The 16,579-nt window shown below is 45.7% G+C and overlaps 1 protein-coding gene across 2 annotated transcripts in view; it reads left to right on the top strand.

Annotated features, from left to right (window-relative positions):
- LOC134948761 (gamma-aminobutyric acid receptor subunit beta-4) overlaps positions 1-16,579 on the top strand; it is a 644,656-nt gene that overhangs the window by 511,388 nt on the left and 116,689 nt on the right. For both annotated transcript variants that reach the window (XM_063936970.1, XM_063936969.1), the window contains exon 5: positions 12,232-12,314. In XM_063936970.1, coding sequence (XP_063793040.1) covers positions 12,232-12,314 — 83 coding nt within the window. The remainder of the gene's footprint in view (positions 1-12,231; positions 12,315-16,579) is intronic.

The raw sequence follows: 16,579 nt of genomic DNA, 5'->3' as shown, positions 1-16,579 counted from the left end.
TTTTAACATGAAAGTAATGGCTGCAAAAGATGAGCTATAGTCTGCAGCAACAAATTTCAAGCGGATATAATAGGCCTACCAGGCGGTGTTTATGAAGCTTTGGCAATGTATATAACACAGGGGTTATAGGGTATTCTTTAAAGAGGATCTTCTGTAATATATACACGTGTGTGTGTGTGTGTGTGTGTGTGTGTGTGTGTGTGTGTGTGTGTGTCTCAGTATATATCTGCAAGCTTGAAAATAGGCAAAAAATGGAAAATGAACGTCAGGAAATAATTATGGACAGGTCGAGGACGGTCACGGAGGAACAGTCATTATTCAGAAACTGATGCACTAAACCAAGACCATGGAGGTGCCAAGTCCTAAAAACTGTATCCGCATCACCATCTTGAAAGTCCCGATTAAATACCAATGGTAAAAACAGCAAGTGAGTAAATGACAAGTGTAATCATCTTCGAGAGATATACCAGGTCACACAGAGGGTATTTAATTATGGATTATATCACTCACATCCAATGGAAGAGAAGCTGCCGGTGTATGTAATAGATCACAGGTTCTCAAACTCGGTCCTCAGGACTCCACACAGTGCATGTTTTGCAGGTCTCCTCACAGAATCACAAGTGAAATCATTTGTTCCACCTGTTGACCTTTTAAAATGTGTCAGTGAGTAATTAATACACCTGTGCACCTGCTGGGTTACCTGCAAATCATGCACTGTGTGGGGTCCTGAGGACCGAGTTTGAGAACCTGTGTAATAGAGTAACTAAAGAACTACCTAGGATAAATCTTAGTTTTTTATTTTTAATAAATTTGCAAAAATCTCAAAAAAACTTTTTTTCACAATGTCATTATGGGGTATTGTGTGTAGATTTTGGAGGGAATAAATTAATTTATTCAATTGTGGAATAAGGCTGTAACACAACAAAATTTGGAAAAAATGACGTGCTATGAATACTTTCCGGATACACTGTATGATATCCCGGCAGACGGGATGATGGCTTTCACTATACCGACACGCATCGGGCCCGGTGGCTCTATTCCCACTCGGTTAGTGGCATAGACCTATCAACCGATTGGGAATACCCAGCGTGTGTCGGGATTCAGGGCATCAGTATATCACTGACTGTCGTGATTCTGGCGTCGGTCTCCTGAATATCGGGATCCCGACAGCCAGTATATTATTGACCGCTTCCCATTCCAACCTTAAGGTTAAAAAAACAGAGGAGCAGCACATTGACTAAAACATCTTTTCATTTGCTATTGTTTTGGGTACTTGCTGAGTTGAAACTGCACTTTTTTTTCTTGAAAGACCAATATGTTTAGGGTGTGTGGCTTAGGCAAAAAAGGATCAGACTTACTGAATGCCAGAGGGTTTTTTGTGACGAAAGCAATGGAGAATTTACCGCAAGGCAACCAAAGCAGCTGCCTTTGGGCCCTCTTGGTCCCAGGGGGCCCCACCGAAAAGGCTGTGTAAAGGGCATTTCCGGTGGAGCACGAGCTTCAATGAAATTGTCCAAGAGCTGGGCTTGCTGAATACTCCCAGCAGGCTGTCAGTGATTAGGTGCCGGATCCAGCGCGTGCCTGTGTTTCCAATCTTGCAGTACTGTGCGTGTGACCAGTCATGACACAGATGTGTATGACATCAGATTCTTAGAGAGAAGAGCCAGGATGTGCAAAGAAAGAAACATGAGGTCTTCCAGTGTACTTTATTACAGTATTTTTAAAATTTTATTTAACATCCACCTACTTCAAATTCCAATCAGGCAAGAGTGGGGGATGGTGGGGTGGACAGTGTTATTTTAAGTACAGTGTCTAACATCCGCCTGCTACAATCATGACTGGGGAGGAGGCACACACCGACTGGTAATACATAATACCTCAATATATATATATATATATATATATGTATATAATATATTAGAGATGAGCGGGTTCTGTTCTTTGAGAACTGAACCCCCCCAGACTTCACGTCACGAGCCCGGATCCGAGTCAGGCTCGGGTTTTCTCGCCTGACTTGGAAACCAAAACGTCATCATCCCGCTGTCGGATTCTCGCGAGGTTTGGATTCCATATAAGGAGCCGCGTTTCCCCACCATATTTACTCCGGCATTGGAGACTGTAGAGAGAGGACGTGTCTCCGTCCTCAGTGTCCTCAGTGGTAGTGTCTTGTGCTGCATCTGTCCAGTCACAGTGGTGGTGTCCTCTGTTGCCATATGTCTAGTGCTGCAGTATAAGTCCAGCCCAGTGGTGCTGTGTTGTGCTGCATCAGTCCAGTGGTGGTGTCTTGTGCTGCATCAGTCCAGCCACAGTGGTGGTGTCCTCTGCTGCCATATGTCCAGTGCTGCTGTATAAGTCCAGTACATTGCAGTGGTGCTGTGTTGTCCTGCATCAGTCCAGTGGTGGTGGTGCTGCCGTATATGTCCAGTGGTACTGCCGTATATGTCCATTGATACTGCCGTATATGTCCAGTGATACTGCCGTATATGTCCATTGATACTGCCGTATATGTCCAGCAGTACTGGCGTATAAATCCAGTGATCCTGCCGTATAATTCCAGTGATCCTGACGTATAATTCCAGTGGTACTGGCATATAATTCCAGTGATTTTGCCTTATAATTCCAGTGGTACTGCCATATAAATCCAGTCCAGTGATACTGCCGTATATGTCCAGTGATACTGCCGTATATGTCCATTGTTACTGCCGTATATGTCCAGCAGTATTGCCGTATAACTCCAGTGATCCTGCCGTATAATCCCAGTGATCCTGCCGTATAATTCTAGTGGTACTGGCGTATAAATCCACTCCAGTGGTACTGCCGTATATGTCCAGTGATACTGCCGTATATGTCCAGTGATACTGCCGTATATGTCCATTGATACTGCCATATATGTCCATTGATACTGCCATATATGTCCAACGGTACTGGCGTATAAATCCAGTAATCCTGTCGTATAATTCCAGTGATCCTGACGTATAATTCCAGTGGTACTGGCGTATACATCCAGTGATCTTGCCATATAATCCCAGTGATCCTGCCGTATAATTCCAGTGGTACTGTCGTATAAGTCCAGTCTAGTGATACTGCCATATATGTCCAGTGATACTGCCGTATATGTCCATTGATACTGCCGTATATGTCCAGCGGTACTGCCATATAAATCCAGTGATTCTGCTGTATAATTTCAGTGGTACTGGCGTATAAATCCAGTGATCATGCTGTATAATTCCAGTGATCCTACCGTATAATTCCAGTGGTAATGGCGTATAAATAGAGTCCAGTGATACTGCTGTATATGTCCAGTGATACTGCTGTATATGTCCATTGTTACTGCCGTATATGTCCAACAGTACTGCCGTATATGTCCAGCAGTTTTGCTGTATAACTCCAGTGATCCTGCCGTATAATTCCAGTGGTACTGGCGTATAACTCCAGTCCAGTGATCCTGCCGTATATGTCCAGTGGTACTGCCATATAATTACCCTGTTGCAAAGTGGATTACTGAGGCTATAACAACTATGCTGGTGTTAGACGTGCGTCCGGTATCCGCCATTAGTGCAGTGGTACTGCAGTGCCAACCCTAGATGGGCCAGGTGTTTGTGCCGCACAGTCACTTGTGTCGCTTAGCTTAGTCATACAGCTACCTCATTGCCCTCTTTTACTTCTTGGCATGATGTGCTGTTTGGGTACTATTTTTTTTTTAAGTGTCATCCTGTCTGACTGCAATGCAACTCATAGATGGGCCAGTTGTTTGTGTCGCCTAGCTTAGTCATACAGCTACCTCATTGGACCTCTTTTTCATCTTTGCATGATGTGCTGTTGGGGCCTTTTTTTTATATCTGCCCTCCTGTCTGACACTGCAGTGCCACTCCTAGATGGGCCAATTGTTTGTGTTGCTTAGCTTAGTCATACAGCTACCTTATTGCACCTATTTTTCTTCGTTGCATGATGTGCTGTTTGGGGCCTAGTTTTTTTAAGGGCCATCCTGTCTGCCACTGCAGTGCCACTCCTAGATGGGCCAGGTGTTTGTGCCGCACATTTGTGTCACTTAGCTTAGTCATACAGCTACCTCATTGCAATTCTTTTTCTTCTTTGCATGATGTGCTGTTTGGGGCCTATTTTTTAAAATCTGCCCTCCTGTCTGCCACTGCAGTGCCACTCCTAGATGGGCCAGGTGTTTGTGTCGCACGCTTGTGTCGCTTAGCTTAGTCATACAGCCACCTCGGTGCAACCTTTTGGCCAAAAAAAAAATATTGTGAGGTGTGAGGTGTTCAGAATAGACTGGAAATGAGTGGAAATGATTGTTATTGAGGTTAATAATACCGTAGGATCAAAATTACCCCCAAATTCTGTGATTTTAGTCGTTTTTATGTTTTTTCAAAAATCATCCAGATCCAAAACCAAAACACGAAAGGGTGATTTCACCGATTTTGGCAAAACCAAGCCAAAACAAAAAAACACGAAAGTGGAATTAGAACCAAAACCAAAACACAAAACATTTAAAAAGTGCCAGCCGCACATCTCTAGTATTTATCTCTGTAAAGCGCTGCGGAATATGTGTGTGCTATATAAATAACTGGTAATAAATAAGTAAATATTTATCCTGCACAGAAAAAAGATAAATGTATTTGCTTGCCTTTCATGACATCATGGTTTGTTCCAGAAACAAAGTTAATTGTTTTATTTGCTTTACTTCCAAATCAGAATCAGGCCCAATGTTTTCCTTTGTGTTTATTCTTTGTGTTGAGGTGGATAAAATGTATCTATTGTACAGTAATTTATGGACACTCTTAAACCTTAACTACTGTAAACAAAATCAGGACAACATAATTAGAGATGAGCGGGTTCGGTTTCTCTGAAACCGAACCCGCACGAACTTCATGTTTTTTTCACGGGTCCGAGCAGACTCGGATCCTCCCGCCTTGCTCGGTTAACCCGAGCGCGCCCGAACGTCATCATGACGCTGTCGGATTCTCGCGAGACTCGGATTCTATATAAGGAGCCGCGCGTCGCCGCCATTTTCACACGTGCATTGAGATTGATAGGGAGAGGACGTGGCTGGCGTCCTCTCCATTAGAAATTAGATTAGAAGAGAGAGAGAGATTGTGCAGAGTCAGACAGAGTTTACCACAGTGACCAGTGCAGTTGTTGTTAGTTAACTTTTATTTATTTTAATATATCCGTTCTCTGCTATATCCGTTCTCTGCCTGAAAAAAAACGATACACAGCAGCAGCCAGTCACACAGTGTGACTCAGTCTGTGTGCACTCAGCTCAGCCCAGTGTGCTGCACATCAATGTATAAAAGGCAAAGCTTATAATAATTGTGGGGGAGACTGGGGAGCACTGCAGGTTGTTATAGCAGGAGCCCCCAGGAGTACATAATATTATATTAATTTAAAATTAAACAGTGCACACTTTTGCTGCAGGAGTGCCACTGCCAGTGTGACTAGTGGTGACCAGTGCCTGACCACCAGTATAGTAGTATATTGTTGTATGTATTGTATACTATCTCTTTATCAACCAGTCTATATTAGCAGCAGACACAGTACAGTGCGGTAGTTCACGGCTGTGGCTACCTCTGTGTCGGCAGTCGGAACTCGGCAGGCAGTCCGTCCATCCATAATTGTATTACAATATATACCACCTAACCGTGGTATTTTTTTTTCTTTCTTTATACCGTCGTCATAGTGTCATACTAGTTGTTACGAGTATACTACTATCTCTTTATCAACCAGTGTACAGTGCGGTAGTTCACGGCTGTGGCTACCTCTGTGTCGGCAGTCGGCAGGCAGTCCGTCCATCCATAATTGTATTATTATTATAATATATACCACCTAACCGTGGTTTTTTTTTCATTCTTTATACCGTCGTCATAGTGTCATACTAGTTGTTACGAGTATACTACTATCTCTTTATCAACCAGTGTACAGTGCGGTAGTTCACGGCTGTGGCTACCTCTGTGTCGGCAGTCGGCAGGCAGTCCGTCCATCCATAATTGTATTATTATTATAATATATACCACCTAACCGTGGTTTTTTTTTCATTCTTTATACCGTCGTCATAGTGTCATACTAGTTGTTACGAGTATACTACTATCTCTTTATCAACCAGTGTACAGTGCGGTAGTTCACGGCTGTGGCTACCTCTGTGTCGGCAGTCGGCAGGCAGTCCGTCCATCCATAATTGTATTATTATTATAATATATACCACCTAACCGTGGTTTTTTTTTCATTCTTTATACCGTCGTCATAGTGTCATACTAGTTGTTACGAGTATACTACTATCTCTTTATCAACCAGTGTACAGTGCGGTAGTTCACGGCTGTGGCTACCTCTGTGTCGGCAGTCGGCAGGCAGTCCGTCCATCCATAATTGTATTATTATTATAATATATACCACCTAACCGTGGTTTTTTTTTCATTCTTTATACCGTCGTCATAGTGTCATACTAGTTGTTACGAGTATACTACTATCTCTTTATCAACCAGTGTACAGTGCGGTAGTTCACGGCTGTGGCTACCTCTGTGTCGGCAGTCGGCAGGCAGTCCGTCCATCCATAATTGTATTATTATTATAATATATACCACCTAACCGTGGTTTTTTTTTCATTCTTTATACCGTCGTCATAGTGTCATACTAGTTGTTACGAGTATACTACTATCTCTTTATCAACCAGTGTACAGTGCGGTAGTTCACGGCTGTGGCTACCTCTGTGTCGGCAGTCGGCAGGTATCCAATACTAGTATCCAATCCATCCATCTCCATTGTTTACCTGAGGTGCCTTTTAGTTCTGCCTATAAAATATGGAGAACAAAAAAGTTGAGGTTCCAAAATTAGGGAAAGATCAAGATCCACTTCCACCTCGTGCTGAAGCTGCTGCCACTAGTCATGGCCGAGACGATGAAATGCCAGCAACGTCGTCTGCCAAGGCCGATGCCCAATGTCATAGTACAGAGCATGTCAAATCCAAAACACCAAATATCAGAAAAAAAAGGACTCCAAAACCTAAAATAAAATTGTCGGAGGAGAAGCGTAAACTTGCCAATATGCCATTTACCACACGGAGTGGCAAGGAACGGCTGAGGCCCTGGCCTATGTTCATGGCTAGTGGTTCAGCTTCACATGAGGATGGAAGCACTCAGCCTCTCGCTAGAAAACTGAAAAGACTCAAGCTGGCAAAAGCACCGCAAAGAACTGTGCGTTCTTCGAAATCCCAAATCCACAAGGAGAGTCCAATTGTGTCGGTTGCGATGCCTGACCTTCCCAACACTGGAGGTGAAGAGCATGCGCCTTCCACCATTTGCACGCCCCCTGCAAGTGCTGGAAGGAGCACCCGCAGTCCAGTTCCTGATAGTCAGATTGAAGATGTCAGTGTTGAAGTACACCAGGATGAGGAGGATATGGGTGTTGCTGGCGCTGGGGAGGAAATTGACCAGGAGGATTCTGATGGTGAGGTGGTTTGTTTAAGTCAGGCACCCGGGGAGACACCTGTTGTCCGTGGGAGGAATATGGCCGTTGACATGCCAGGTGAAAATACCAAAAAAATCAGCTCTTCGGTGTGGAGGTATTTCACCAGAAATGCGGACAACAGGTGTCAAGCCGTGTGTTCCCTTTGTCAAGCTGTAATAAGTAGGGGTAAGGACGTTAACCACCTCGGAACATCCTCCCTTATACGTCACCTGCAGCGCATTCATAATAAGTCAGTGACAAGTTCAAAAACTTTGGGTGACAGCGGAAGCAGTCCACTGACCAGTAAATCCCTTCCTCTTGTAACCAAGCTCACGCAAACCACCCCACCAACTCCCTCAGTGTCAATTTCCTCCTTCCCCAGGAATGCCAATAGTCCTGCAGGCCATGTCACTGGCAAGTCTGACGAGTCCTCTCCTGCCTGGGATTCCTCCGATGCATCCTTGCGTGTAACGCCTACTGCTGCTGGCGCTGCTGTTGTTGCCGCTGGGAGTCGATGGTCATCCCAGAGGGGAAGTCGTAAGCCCACTTGTACTACTTCCAGTAAGCAATTGACTGTTCAACAGTCCTTTGCGAGGAAGATGAAATATCACAGCAGTCATCCTACTGCAAAGCGGATAACTGAGGCCTTGGCATCCTGGGTGGTGAGAAACGTGGTTCCGGTATCCATCATTACTGCAGAGCCAACTAGAGACTTGTTGGAGGTACTGTGTCCCCGGTACCAAATACCATCTAGGTTCCATTTCTCTAGGCAGGCGATACCGAAAATGTACACAGACCTCAGAAAAAGAGTCACCAGTGTCCTAAAAAATGCAGCTGTACCCAATGTCCACTTAACCACGGACATGTGGACAAGTGGAGCAGGGCAGGGTCAGGACTATATGACTGTGACAGCCCACTGGGTAGATGTATGGACTCCCGCCGCAAGAACAGCAGCGGCGGCACCAGTAGCAGCATCTCGCAAACGCCAACTCTTTCCTAGGCAGGCTACGCTTTGTATCACCGCTTTCCAGAATACGCACACAGCTGAAAACCTCTTACGGCAACTGAGGAAGATCATCGCGGAATGGCTTACCCCAATTGGACTCTCCTGTGGATTTGTGGCATCGGACAACGCCAGCAATATTGTGTGTGCATTAAATCTGGGCCAATTCCAGCACGTCCCATGTTTTGCACATACCTTGAATTTGGTGGTGCAGAATTTTTTAAAAAACGACAGGGGCGTGCAAGAGATGCTGTCGGTGGCCAGAAGAATTGCGGGACACTTTCGGCGTACAGGCACCACGTACAGAAAACTGGAGCACCACCAAAAACTACTGAACCTGCCCTGCCATCATCTGAAGCAAGAAGTGGTAACGAGGTGGAATTCAACCCTCTATATGCTTCAGAGGTTGGAGGAGCAGCAAAAGGCCATTCAAGCCTATACAATTGAGCACGATATAGTAGGTGGAATGCACCTGTCTCAAGTGCAGTGGAGAATGATTTCAACGTTGTGCAAGGTTCTGATGCCCTTTGAACTTGCCACACGTGAAGTCAGTTCAGACACTGCCAGCCTGAGTCAGGTCATTCCCCTCATCAGGCTTTTGCAGAAGAAGCTGGAGGCATTGAAGAAGGAGCTAACACGGAGCGATTCCGCTAGGCATGTGGGACTTGTGGATGCAGCCCTTAATTCGCTTAACAAGGATTCACGGGTGGTCAATCTGTTGAAATCAGAGCACTACATTTTGGCCACCGTGCTCGATCCTAGATTTAAAGCCTACCTTGGATCTCTCTTTCCGGCAGACACAGGTCTGCTGGGGTTGAAAGACCTGCTGGTGACAAAATTGTCAAGTCAAGCGGAACGCGACCTGTCAACATCTCCTCCTTCACATTCTCCCGCAACTGGGGGTGCGAGGAAAAGGCTCAGAATTCCGAGCCCACCCGCTGGCGGTGATGCAGGGCAGTCTGGAGCGACTGCTGATGCTGACATCTGGTCCGGACTGAAGGACCTGACAACGATTACGGACATGTCGTCTACTGTCACTGCATATGATTCTCTCAACATTGATAGAATGGTGGAGGATTATATGAGTGACCGCATCCAAGTAGGCACGTCACACAGTCCGTACTTATACTGGCAGGAAAAAGAGGCAATTTGGAGGCCCTTGCACAAACTGGCTTTATTCTACCTAAGTTGCCCTCCCACAAGTGTGTACTCCGAAAGAGTGTTTAGTGCCGCCGCTCACCTTGTCAGCAATCGGCGTACGAGGTTACATCCAGAAAATGTGGAGAAGATGATGTTCATTAAAATGAATTATAATCAATTCCTCCGCGGAGACATTGACCAGCAGCAATTGCCTCCACAAAGTACACAGGGAGCTGAGATGGTGGATTCCAGTGGGGACGAATTGATAATCTGTGAGGAGGGGGATGTACACGGTGATATATCGGAGGGTGAAGATGAGGTGGACATCTTGCCTCTGTAGAGCCAGTTTGTGCAAGGAGAGATTAATTGCTTCTTTTTTGGGGGGGGTCCAAACCAACCCGTCATATCAGTCACAGTCGTGTGGCAGACCCTGTCACTGAAATGATGGGTTGGTTAAAGTGTGCATGTCCTGTTTTGTTTATACAACATAAGGGTGGGTGGGAGGGCCCAAGGATAATTCCATCTTGCACCTCTTTTTTCTTTTCTTTTTCTTTGCATCATGTGCTGATTGGGGAGGGTTTTTTGGAAGGGACATCCTGCGTGACACTGCAGTGCCACTCCTAGATGGGCCCGGTGTTTGTGTCGGCCACTAGGGTCGCTAATCTTACTCACACAGCTACCTCATTGCGCCTCTTTTTTTCTTTGCGTCATGTGCTGTTTGGGGAGGGTTTTTTGGAAGGGACATCCTGCGTGACACTGCAGTGCCACTCCTAGATGTGCCCGGTGTTTGTGTCGGCCACTAGGGTCGCTAATCTTACTCACACAGTCAGCTACCTCATTGCGCCTCTTTTTTTCTTTGCGTCATGTGCTGTTTGGGGAGGGTTTTTTGGAAGGGCCATCCTGCGTGACACTGCAGTGCCACTCCTAGATGGGCCCGGTGTTTGTGTCGGCCACTAGGGTCGCTTATCTTTCTCACACAGTCAGCTACCTCATTGCGCCTCTTTTTTTCTTTGCGTCATGTGCTGTTTGGGGAGGGTTTTTTGGAAGGGACATCCTGCGTGACACTGCAGTGCCACTCCTAGATGGGCCCGGTGTTTGTGTCGGCCACTAGGGTCGCTAATCTTACTCACACAGCTACCTCATTGCGCCTCTTTTTTTCTTTGCGTCATGTGCTGTTTGGGGAGGGTTTTTTGGAAGGGACATCCTGCGTGACACTGCAGTGCCACTCCTAGATGGGCCCGGTGTTTGTGTCGGCCACTAGGGTCGCTTATCTTACTCACACAGCGACCTCGGTGCAAATTTTAGGACTAAAAATAATATTGTGAGGTGTGATGTGTTCAGAATAGGCTGAAAATGAGTGTAAATTATGTTTTTTGAGGTTAATAATACTTTGGGATCAAAATTACCCCCAAATTCTATGATTTAAGCTGTTTTTTAGGGTTTTTTGAAAAAAACACCCGAATCCAAAACACACCCGAATCCGACAAAAATAATTCGGTGAGGTTTTGCCAAAACGCGTTCGAACCCAAAACACGGCCGCGGAACCGAACCCAAAACCAAAACACAAAACCCGAAAAATTTCAGGCGCTCATCTCTAAACATAATCCTTGTCTTTATTTCCACTGGCCCCCTCTGGGTCAGCAACACTATGAGGGGATTAATCTAGTGTGGAAAAGACACAATTTTTAGATTTACAGTTTGACAGAGTTCTCATTGATCAATGCTTCTGATTTTGGATGAAGTTTCCAAGAGCAGAGTGTAGCGGGTGTGGTATTGAAAGTCGACAGTAACTAGGTCGACAATGTCTAGGTTGACCACTATTGGTCGACAGTAACTAGGTCGACAGGGTGTCTAGGTCGACAGGGTCTTTAGGTCGACATGTTCTAGGTCGACATGTCAAAAGGTCGACATGAGTTTTTAATGTTATTTTGATGTCGTTTTCTTCGTAGAGTGACCGCCATGCTTCGGGCATGGTGCCTTCGCTCCGCTACCGCTTCGCTCAGCACAGATTACCGTTCCAATCGTAGTCCACGTGGATCGTTAAGTATGAAAAGGTTCAAAAAAAGAAAAAAATTGTGAAAAAACTCATGTCGACCTTTTGACCTGTCGACCTAGAACATGTCGACCTAAAGACCCTGTCGACCTAACACCCTGTCGACCTAGTTACTGTCGACCAATAGTGGTCAACCTAGACATTGTCGACCTAGTTACTGTCGACTTTCAGTCCGGATCCCAAGTGTAGCCAGGTACCTTGTTGTGTGCTAAATGGATAATCAAAGGGCAAATGTGTAAACCCAAGGCATGTTTTGTTGCGCATCAGACGAACTTCGTAGTTGACTTTCACTGTCTGTATTAATTAATCCAAAGTACCACTTACTTTATTCTTAATGCTGAATATAATTGTTATTGTATGTCTTAATTCTGTTTATAGCAATAATATTAAATGCATGTCTCGTATTCTTTATGCTTGGTGTAATCATATCATTACCTTAATTTATTTATTGTGTGTTTGTATAAATTACATAATTAATTGCAGCAATAAACCAATTGCCACCCCCACCCCCCAAAATAAAGAAAGTTATGATGAGAATGTATCTCAGTGACAACAGCCAAGCTGACCTCCTATTCTTGTTCTACAGAATAACAACCACTGCTGCCTGCATGATGGATCTACGCAGATACCCTCTGGACCAACAGAACTGTACCCTGGAGATAGAGAGCTGTAAGTGTTTTTGCACAGGATTTAATGGCTTTTATTGTTTCTTAATGTAAGCAGTAATTTAATCAATCATTCAATCAAAACTTTATTGTCACCAACAAATCACATAAGTGAACATTCAACAACAAAAAAAAAATCCATGTGCAATCAGTGCAATCAACAGATTCATAAATCTAAACTTAAAATGTAATGCACAAAATGCAATGGTTGACTGTATTTTTATTTTATTTTACCACTCTATCTCAGTGTGTGCATATGGATCTTTGGTGCTCTAATAAAACATCAACACACTATGGGGGTCATTCCGAGTTGATCGCTCGCTAGCAGTTTTTAGCAGCCGTGCAAACGCATTGTCGCGGCCCGCCGGGGAGTGTATTTTTGCTTTGCAGAAGTGCGAACGCTTGTGCAGCAGAGCGCCTGCAAAATCATTTTGTGCAAAACAAGACAAGCCCTGTAGTTACTCTTCGTGCGCGTTGATTCTAACGATGGAGGGGCGGCTTTTGACGTCACACACCCGCCCAGCGTTCGCCCAGCCACGCCTTCGTTTTTCCTGGCACGCCTGCGTTTTTCTAAGCGCTCCCTTAAAAAAGTCGGTTGCCACCCAGAAACGCCCACTTCATGTCAATCTCCCTGCGTTCTGCTGTGCGACTGAAAGCTTTGCTAGAACTTGTGCAAACCCACAAAGGACTTTGTACCCGTACGTCGCGCGTGCGCATTGTGGTGCATACGCATGCGCAGAAATGCCAATTTTTAGCCTGATCACTGTGCTGCGAACAACGGCAGCTAGAGATCAACTCGGAATAACCCCCTATAACAGTTGTTTTTCAATATGTTGTGCAAAATGAATCAGAAGAGCACTCTTGGACCTTAGCCAAGGGCATAGTTACCCAGGGGCGGATTCGGATCGCAAACCAGCCCGGGAAATCCATGGAAGCAGCCCTAATGGGGGTGGGATCTGTCGAGGGGTGGAGTCTGTCAAGAGGGCGGGATCACGGCTCCTAAGGTCTGATTCTGAGTTGTACACAGATGCTGCCTCCTTGCTACTTTTGCAGCAGTTGTGTCTGCAACTTTGTGCTAATGCCGCTATATAGCCCTTCCCTGGTGTACATCCGTGCATCTCACTGTGTATGGACTGAGATGCCCTCTGTCAGTGTATATAGGTGCTGCAATCATGCTTTGTGCGTCTTTACACTCCACCATAGGTCGCACTGTTGTAACCTGCACCAGCCCTATGCTAGGTACAGATCACCTGTCTGAGCATGACCTCCAATCTGAGCAATGCAGCATCTCTATATGCAGCCACTTTCAACAACATGCCAATTATTATGACACATCTGCATCTGATTAGCCAACCCCCTGCAACGGCCTAGGGTTGTGCAACACGTCTAATACACTTCTTGGTGCGTGCGTCTGACTCTGTACTGCAACTCTTTGCGAACACCACATGGGACACATGCACGGTGCAACTCATATGCATGTGGAATCTAAACACATTGCACAAGAAAAAAAAAACATGTTGGCCTCCACAGTGTCGGACTGGGGCATGTAGGGCCCACCGGGGAATGCAGTGGTAGGGGCCCATGTTTAGGGGTGTGGCCAGTTTCTAGAGGGGGTGTGCCCAGCCACCACATTGGTTTGCCTAACCATTTTGCATGTGTTGATCCCCTAGATAAATATATACAGTAAATACTGTAGTGCATGCATGATGATGTACTAGATTAGTAACAGCACAGTCTGGAACCTGATCCCTAGAGGAGGGGGTGGGCCCCCAGGCAGTGGGGCCCACCGGTGGTTTCCCCTGTACCCCTGTGGGCCAGTCCAACCCTGGGCCTCCACAGGAAAATAAAACAAAAACACATTGGCCTCAAAAAGTAGAAATTTATACACATTGGCCAACACAAACACATAAACCTCACTACACATATGGCGGCAGCAGGGGGCACACACTGCATACAGAATACTACACACATGGTGGCAGTGGGCACACACCACATGCAGCACACTACACGCATGGAGGCAGGGGGCACACACTACATTCAGCACACTGCACACATGGCGGCAGCACGTAGCACACACTACATACATACAGCACACTACACACATGGCGGCAGCAGTGGGCACACACTACATGCAACACACTACACACATGGAGGCAGCAGTGAGCACACTACATACACGGCGGCAGCAGGAGGCACACACAACATACAGCACGCTACATACATGGTGGCAGCAAGGGGCACACTACATACAGCACAATACACACATGGCGGCAAGGGGTACACACAACACACAGCACACTACACTCATGGCGGCAGCAGAGGGCACATACTACGTAAAGCGCATTACATACATGTCGGCAGCAAGGGACACACACTACATACAGCACACTACACACATGGCGGCAGCAGGTGGCACACACTACATACAGCACACTACACACATGGAGGCAGCAGTGAGCACACTACATACATGGCGGCAGCAGAAGGCACACACAACATACAGCACGCTACATACATGGTGGCAGCAAGGGTCACACTACATACAGCACACTACACACATGGCGGAAGGGGGCACACACTACATACAGCACACTACACACAGGGCGGCAGCGGGGGGCACACACTACATACAGCACACTACTTACATAGCCGCAACAGGTAACACACACTACACACATGGCAGCAGCAGGGGGCACACACTATGTACAGCACACACATATGGCAGCAGCCAGAACAAAATCACACACAAGGAGTTATATACACTCACAGGGAGGCCAGGGATGGCCGGGCACTTTCAGAGAGCTTACGCATGCCTGCCGACATGGGGGATGACGGCAGCCACTGAGGGAACGACTGGACCAGCCAAATTAAATCTGGTCTGGCGTACATATCCGCCTATATATATATATATATATATATCTCTGTATATATATAGATAGATATATACATAATTTATATATATATATATATATATATGCATACATATATATAACATTTATATGATATATATCTAATATATATATATATATATATATATAAAATATATATTTTATTTACAGTATATATATATATATATATATATATACAGCTTAAACATGGCAGGCACAACTTAATTATTAAAAGGTGTACTACTTACTGACTGTCACATAACTCGTGTGTGACTCAGTCAGAATCTGCTGGTTGCCGGCTCCAGATTTGGCTGCTAGCTGCAGCAGCCGCTCTGTGTGCAGTGTGACGACCGAGGCTGGAGGGTAGGCGGAACATGTGATGGGGCTGGAGGGGAGGCGTAGCAGTCAGTAGTAACTGATGGCTTGGTACTGTTTTATGGGGAGGAGGCACTGCCGCGATCGGAGCTGAGCTCCGATTGCGGCTGGCAGCCTGCATGGGGAATGACAATCAGCCAATTAGGGGACGACCGGACCAGCCAAACGGAATCCGGTCCATGCTAATCCACCCCTGTTGCTATGGGGCCCACAAAGTTCTTTCCATGCACCTAACCTCATCAGTTCTGCAAATAACTTTGTTCAACTAGTTTTTCTGACTGCATACTTACCTACTAATGCTGATAATGCTGATGCTAATGAAGGAGTGTAACTGGAAACCTTAGCCACCTCTGCCACAAGATGCATAATAATACATATGTAGCCTAATACTGTACATAGTTGTACGCCATTCCGATGTTCACGCAGTTAAGAGATTATTAGTCGTCCGCAGATGCATCACTGCTGCAATGCACATATGCTGTTATTGAATTGTGATTATGGTCACAATGAGGATTCATTAGCAAGTGATTGACAGGGAGCATCTGTTTTGTGGGATATAAGAGGTAGTGGCAGCAAAATGCTGGGACCGTTTTTTGAGTTGTGTATCAACCACCAACTGTGATGACATATATAGGAAATACACCTTCAGCGTCTCAGATACGGCGACCATAGACACAATCAGAACTTTTGCTTGATCTATGTCAATGCTAAAATTGTGTACTTCAGGGGGTAATTCTGAGTTGATCGCAGCAGGAACTTTGGGGGTGATTCCGAGTTGTTCGCTCATTATTTTTTTTTCGCAACGGAGCGATTAGTCGCTAATGCGCATGCGCAATGTCCGCAGTGCGACTGCGCCAAGTAAATTTGCTATGCAGGTAGGTATTTTACTAACGGCATTACGAGGTTTTTTCTTCGTTCTGGTGATCGTAATGTGATTGACAGGAAGTGGGTGTTTCTGGGCGGAAACAGGCCGTTTTATGGGTGTGTGCGAAAAAACGCTACCGTT

This window comes from Pseudophryne corroboree, chromosome 8, assembly GCF_028390025.1.
Source record: "Pseudophryne corroboree isolate aPseCor3 chromosome 8, aPseCor3.hap2, whole genome shotgun sequence".
In the NCBI taxonomy this organism is placed as follows: domain Eukaryota; kingdom Metazoa; phylum Chordata; class Amphibia; order Anura; family Myobatrachidae; genus Pseudophryne; species Pseudophryne corroboree.
The sequence above is the reverse complement of the archived record's forward strand: the minus strand, read 5'-3'. Positions and strand labels throughout refer to the sequence as shown.